Here is a 7500-nt window from a genome sequence, read left to right as displayed (position 1 = left end):
AGGTACTGGTGCTTTGCCTCCCCACCCCTCCCCTCTCCCACCCTCTGTTCCGACTGCTTTCTCCGCCCTCCCTCCCCCGCCACTTCTCCGAACCTCCCCACCTCCACATGCGGAGGTATTATATCTTTTGTTTTAGAGATTGTTAATAAAATAAACTAGGAGTTTCGAGACGTTATGGAGTTAGCGCGGAGGGTGAGGGATGAGACGAGGCTGGACGGGTCGGGGGAAGGGGGGGGGGGAGACAGGAGGAGGGGCATAAGCATGGCTTTATCTTTTATTGCTTTTCGAGGCGGCGAGAGAATTTCCAACGACGCGCGTCTTTTATGAAACATGATTTCTTTCATGAGGGATTTTTTTCTTAGCTCTCATTTAAAAATTAATTATCAGACTACAATTATCGAGACGTTACTAATGTCATTGTTTGTAATAATTTATAGCGTTGAATGATTGTAAGATGGCAGTGAAAATTAATCGGTAACTGTTGAAAAAATAAACATGTTGCTGCTGAAACTTATATTTGGATGTTCGATACTCTCTTATATCTGTTATAAACATTACTCGCTTTTAATGCTTAATAATGTTTTAATTATACCACTACTTGTAGAAGAAAGTGTGTCACTCTAAATAATTTGAGCATGATAATGTGCTTCATACTCAGAAACATATATAAATATGCCTACACATACATAAACACGTACTGATACACAAACAGAAACAAAACACACACACAATACAACATAAAATAACAACAATTTTCACTGAGCACCCACTCCATCTAAGCCAATTGTACCAGCATTTTGGACCCTCGATACGAACCCACACACCCACATCCGCGTACAAGAACTCGAGGACGACAACCCGGGGACAAAAGTGGCTTTTCCTACCGTGCCATCCAGCAGTGTCCCAAGCCCCACCGGACGCCAGCTTTCCATTTTCCAGCGGTTTTTCCAGCCAGTGCCCTTAGGAAGTATTGGGGCCCACCAAATGGAGCGGTCGTTCTCCGCTCATATAAATGTCTCCTTGAATGATCGTTTGTGCGACCTCACAGGAAACGAGCCGACGCTGAGGACGAGGGGACAGGCTAAGGGGAATATGGACGAAGGTAGGGGGAGGGCGGGGAGGAAGAGGGGGAGAGGAGGGGAGAAAGAGAGAAGGAGGAGGGGAGGAGGAGGAGGGAGGGAGGGACGATGAAGACCCCATACTGACCGGCGAAGGGAAGTCAAGACGTCCTCATCACTTGATTCTATTTTTCCCGGTTTTATATTTACGAGCGAGTGACAGAGAGGGGAGAGAGAGATAATGGAAATAAAGAAGAGAGAGAGAGAGAGGAAGAGAGAGAGAGAGAGAGAGAGAGAGAGAGAGAGAGAGAGAGAGAGAGAGAGAGAGAGAGAGAGAGAGAGAGAGAGAGAGAGAGAGAGAGAGAAAGAGAGAGATCGTGAGTGATGAGTGGGTGAGATAGATAGAGTGAATGAGCGAACGAGAGAAAGAGAGAATGGGGACAGAAAAGGGAGAGAGAGAAAGAGTAAAGACCGGGAGGGCGGGCGGGGTGGCTAACTATATCTACATAGCTGATGCTGATATCGCCAAAAGCTGATCAAGGAACAAGTAAACAATACAGGCTTGGAGATTTTCCAGTGAGTGAATTTGGCGCTGATGATTCCCGTAGCATCTGGTCCGGTAATGAGATGAAGCAAAACAGAGGAAAAGGAGGAGAGAGATGAGGAGGCAGACTTTTGGAAAACCAGTAAACGCCGAAGTTTGGGTTCCAATGTTCTTGATTGATCCAGTGGAAAATTGGTAGAATAATACCGACCGCGAGAAATTAACGCGTCCGCCCGGAAACTTAGGGAGATAAACCCTTCAAATTCATATGAATATTAAACAGGCCAGGTCGCCGTGATGGGGAGGGAGGGGGAGGGAGTATTCAGAAGGGGGAGGGGGTGTTGGGGGAAGGAGAGAAGGGGGTAAGGAGGAGGCTTAAGTTAGGGGGGGTTGAGGGGGAAGATAGGAGGGAGAGAAGAAGGCAAACCTCTCCCGCTCCGTACGGCTCACGGCAGTACGTCAAGGCCTATCAATTAATCTCCTATAAAATGGGATCGCTTGTGTATCGTGCTTAATTGGCAAGAGGATGGCTGACGTCCGATACTCCGGGGTGATTAATTATGCAAGAATAAATGATGTGTTGTGCATCATATACAGGAGGAGGATGTTGTGGGCTTTGTGCATATGTGGGTCGGAAGGAGAAGAAGGGAGAAACGGAGAAAGAAAGGAGAGGAAAAGGAGGAGGAAACATCCATACCAAGGGAGAGAGGGAGAGCGGGGGAAGGAAAGAGAGAGAGGTAAAGAGACAAGAAAATTAAGAGAAGAGGTAAGAAAGACAGAGAGAGGACAGAGAAAAGGAACAAAAGAGAGAGAGAGAATAAGAAATGCAAGAGAAGGAAAACGTTAGAGCAAAAAATGAGACGGTATAGGGCACTTAGCTGCGGTCACTAGTCGGGGTTATAATGGAGTTGGATGCGACTGTTATGGGCGCTGTATAAAGGGGGTACCACAGCCAGATGGTGTTTCACGCTACATAAACGGAAAATCTACGGCACTGCATGCTGTACACTCTTGTGCCACCAAGAGGGAAAAACTCCTGCGTGGGGGTGAGGGAGGGAGGGGAAGGGGGGGAATAGGAGGGGGAAAGGATAAAGTGGAAGGTCAGGAAAGGAGGAAAAAATGTATTAAAACTTTGAAAGAGAATACGGAGGCGCTTCGACCCCCCCTTTTCCGACTTTCCCCTCTGAAGAATGGGAAGGTTATAGCCTTATTAGGTGCAGGATGTTGGTCTTGTTCTTGCCTTTGAATATTGGCTTGTAAATTCTTGTTAACACTGGTTTGCCGCCGAATTTATTGCAAATTGTTCGAAGTGTGACGTCGTGTTATAGGAACGTCTGTCTGCAACAAGCCTCCGATTATTTACTGTGTTCAATCATGTAGTGGCTGATAATTCGTTATGTCCGGTTATTTATAGGATTACTGGTCACCATATTTCCGGTTCTCGCTGCTCTGCCAACATGTCAGTCAGGAGGCGCTTTGTTTTCTTCGTCCTCTGTTTGTTCTCGCGGTTGTTTCCACGGTTGTCACTAGTCTGAATTCCCTGATTAATGCCAAGGACAGGAAATGTTTTGAGAAGAATTACATAGATTAAACTACTTTGATGTGTAGCAACTTATGGACGACATCTCTGGGAGTGTGTAACTGCAAACTACTTTCTAGTTCTGTTTTCGAACGAACTAATGTTTCTATATATTGAACCTTCCTAATTTTGTCATGTGTGTTTCCTGCAGGTACGGGGCCGGCTACGACCTCGCCGCCCGCAGGAAGAACGCCACCAGGGAGTCCACAGCGACGCTGAAGGCGTGGCTGAACGAGCACAAGAAGAACCCTTACCCGACCAAGGGCGAGAAGATCATGTTGGCGATCATCACCAAGATGACTCTCACACAGGTAAGTCTAGCCTGAAATTCGGCATTGGAACTGACTATGGCTGCGACGCACTTAATGGATTTCTTCGCTCTAGGCACAGTGGCGGAAATACTTTTTTTTGATGAATGTGATGACTGTGTGGATCACCGCGGTAATGATCCACACACATGTAGCGTGTGGCTGTAAAAGGTAATCAGCGTTGGGTAGAGTATCATTATCAAAATGGTCGTCAGTGTCTGCCTTGCTGGTGATGTCTTAATGGTGAATGCTGCCGGTTTGTCACTGATAACAATACTAATGGTTCCTTAGCTGAAACATGAAGCCATTTCTGGCAGTTATCAAAAGCATTACCGATCTCTCGCCACCATTATGAAATTGTGTTTTATAATTAGTGCCTGTCTTCTTATACGTCATGTTACATTGCCTGGTCTCTTTGGCACAGGTATCCACGTGGTTTGCAAATGCTCGCCGTCGCTTAAAGAAAGAGAACAAGATGACTTGGGAACCCAGGAACAAAACAGACGACGACGACGCTAAGTTGTCTGATGACGAGGACGACGAGAAAGAACCCGGAGACAAGGAAGACGATGATATCAAGAAGGACGACAAGGATGGAGACGCTACGAGTGAGTACTGAGCCAGATGGCGCAAATGATGTTGTATGGCGCTGCGTCGCGGCGATTAGTTTTTCATTATTTACGGGTCGATATGGAAGCAGAAGGGAAAAGAACGTCGAACTGAAACTTTGTGGTTAGAGCTCGCTCATTACAAAATGTTGCTAGACATTGAAAAAAATAGAAACGTTAACAAGGGCAATCGCGTATATAATTTCCCCGCGGCAACGTGTGTTTTAATAAGCCTAGAACTCGGAGACAGCAAGAGTAGCATTTCCCGAAGGCGTGAGCCACGACAGCGACCTCGGCGGGAGAGCGAAAGCTGGCGAGGAAGCGAGCAAGTGCCGCCCCCTGACAGGATGCGGCGTCAAACAATTGTACAAGATTGTCGTGGGCTGTTGAGGTGGTGACAGGCTGATCACCTAAGTGTGATCGATGGACACCTACCTGTCCGAACGCCCTGTATTCTGTGTGTCTTCCAGCTCGGCGGTTTTGATGTAGTGGAGCGTTTTTTCCTCCAGCCCGCCTCCTGCTCCTCCATGGGTTTTTGGAGAATTATGGAGTGTCGAGGTGTTATGACTGGAGGGGCTTTATCATGCTAACATGACAGGCTGTAGGTTCTGGAGGCACGGAGGTACACGCGCTCCTCCCCGCGCCAGGGTGTGATTTATTGTCATTTTGTGCGTAGTTACTGTGACTCGAGTATATATTAAACCTCTTCACACTTTTATTGCATGCTATCATCCGACAAGTAATGTCGTATACGCGATCAATCAAATGAAAATTTTGACGTAATGTGCGGTAAAAGAGTATTACATAGCCCTTAATGCCTGGAATCCTTGCCTCTTTTATTAAAATCATGATGTTCGAAATATCTGAATTCTTTCCCACTGGCGGAGACGTTAAAATGCGTCATTACGAATTGCACAATGGCATTAATTTATCCGAACGGAATATGCAACGCCATCATAAAATGAGACATTTGAATATAATTAAGAGAAGATTTCCTACAGTTACACAGGTACTATCGAGTATTTAGATTAGTCCGACACCGCGCGAACATCATGTTGGATCACCCCCACAGTGTTAAATTAATGGCGTTCGCACGAGTGGAGATTTAAGCTTGCTAATTGCCAAGCGGGATTTACGTTGGCACTCACACATCATTAGCCCGGGAAAACAACACACTTTTTTTTCTTTTCTTTTTTTTCTCTCTTTCTCTCTCTTTCCTCCGTGTGCATGTACGCATACCGTGAGACAGGCCACAAGGAGAAGGGGTTATATTAGAGCCGGTGAATATCATTAACTGCGACGAACATTTCTCGCAGCTGGGAAACCAGGAGCAATAAAACCCAAAATCAGATGATGCAAGGCGCGCTAATGAAAATCCTCAAATGAAATGCCACAAAGAAACTTCCCTGGCCACGCAGGCTTGGATTATGAGCTGTTGTATTCGCCCATCGAGTTATTATTGAAGAGCACAGCGAGTATGTGTGTGTATGTGTACTTAGCTATTGTCATGGTTATAGCGGATTCCAAACGGCCGCCAAAACGAACGTTGCTCTTGTAATACTAGTGCCTTTAAAAATATTTATATCTTCATACAAAAGCCTCACTCTCAAGAATAGATGTTTTGTCGATATTGCCGACATCGAAACCTGCGATATTACTCATACGTGGCCGTGTTAACCTCTGCTTTATCACCACATCATTGCATAACGCTGAACTGGCCTTCGTTACCTTTGCTAAATGTGCCACTGCCTCGATATATCGAACTGCAGTTACGCAGCCACGAGTTGAGTGATCATACAGCCTGTGCCGGCTAGTGCCATGGGCGAGGTTCAGCCATGGCACCTCGCCCACCTTCCTCCCCAGTGTCTGGGGAGGAAGGCGTTGGAAATGCATGATTGAATCATCATTCATTCATACAGTATGGTTTAATCGATGTTGATGACACGACAAGGGGTTTTGCATATTGAGAGTTGTACTTTGAAATATCAGTTTGTTGAAATGAGGAGATTGTGCATGGATGTGAATCGCGCATCAATAAAAACAGAAAAACGGCAAAGTGAATTACTAGACGACGATAGTGAATCTCTACAGCGTGTTACACTCAAGCGCATCACGACGAAATCAGTCTCTTCAAGTGTATCAGGTTCTCTCGCCACGGGAAGGAGGCCGTGTTCCAACCTGCCCCCCCCCCCCTACTCCCACCTTCTTCCCTCCACTCCTACCTTCCTCCTCCCCACTCCCGCCTTCATACCCCCTCACCCCCGATTTCTTCCCCCTTACTCCCACCTTCCCCACTACTCCTTCCTTCCTCTCCCCCACTCCCACCTCCCTCCCTCTTTCACCCCCCCCCCCACTCCCACCAACCTCCTCTCCACCCTTACCGTCCTCTCCCCACTCTCACCTTCCCACTCCCCACTCCCATCCCCCTTCCCCTGTGCTCCCACCTCCCTTCCTCCCTACTGCCCTCCTCCTCCCGCCCCACCGCCCCTCCCTCTCCCAAGTGCGAGCGAGCAAAACCTTGGCCAACACGAAGACATCGAGGTTAATTCTGCAGCTGCTCTTTTTGAGGACACACGCCTTTTTCGGTGGTTTAAATGGCGCCTCCGCTGATCTTGTTCTGATTTCGAACTCACTTATAATTTGGCGAATTCCTTGAAATGACTGTGTTACGACTCAGCTGAATGCGTTGCTGCTATAAATGTAGATCATTTTTTTTCCTCTTATAGTTTTAAATGCTCGGTAATTTAATCGCGTATTGAATGAGGCACATTAGCGCAAACCATCAGAGTAATGTCTATCGATATATATAAGATATTTACTTGTAGACATATGTATAAGTATACATACCCATGCACATAAACACATAAGCGTGCTTGTCTGCGCGTGGAAGCGTGAGAGTTTGCTTGCGTTCTTTTGGGCATATATATATATATATATATATATATATATATATATATATATATATATATATATATATATATATGTATATGTATATATATATATATATATATATATATATATATAAATATTTATATATATATATATGCATATATATATGCATATATATATGCATATATATATATGCATATATATATGCATATATATATATGCATATATATATGCATATATATATGTATATGTGTATATACATATATAAATATAAATATATATATATATATATATATATATATATATATATATATATATATATATATATATATATATATATATATATATATATATATATATATTATATATATATATATATATATATATATATATATATATATATATATATATATATATATATATATGTGTGTGTGTGTGTGTGTGTGTGTGTGTATACATAAATATATACATATATACATATACAAGCACACGCACACACACACACATATATATA

The 7500-nt window shown here is 44.4% G+C and overlaps 1 protein-coding gene across 2 annotated transcripts in view; it reads left to right on the top strand.

Moving 5' to 3' along the window:
• Positions 1–7500, top strand: part of LOC113802491 (homeobox protein araucan) — a 112474-nt gene that overhangs the window by 70293 nt on the left and 34681 nt on the right. For both annotated transcript variants that reach the window (XM_027353095.2, XM_070145452.1), the window contains exons 4-5: positions 3333–3492; positions 3914–4097. In XM_027353095.2, the coding sequence (XP_027208896.2) occupies positions 3333–3492; positions 3914–4097 (344 nt within the window). The remainder of the gene's footprint in view (positions 1–3332; positions 3493–3913; positions 4098–7500) is intronic.

This window comes from Penaeus vannamei, chromosome 3, assembly GCF_042767895.1.
Source record: "Penaeus vannamei isolate JL-2024 chromosome 3, ASM4276789v1, whole genome shotgun sequence".
Taxonomy (NCBI): domain Eukaryota; kingdom Metazoa; phylum Arthropoda; class Malacostraca; order Decapoda; family Penaeidae; genus Penaeus; species Penaeus vannamei.
This window is presented reverse-complemented; position numbering and strand designations above follow the sequence as displayed.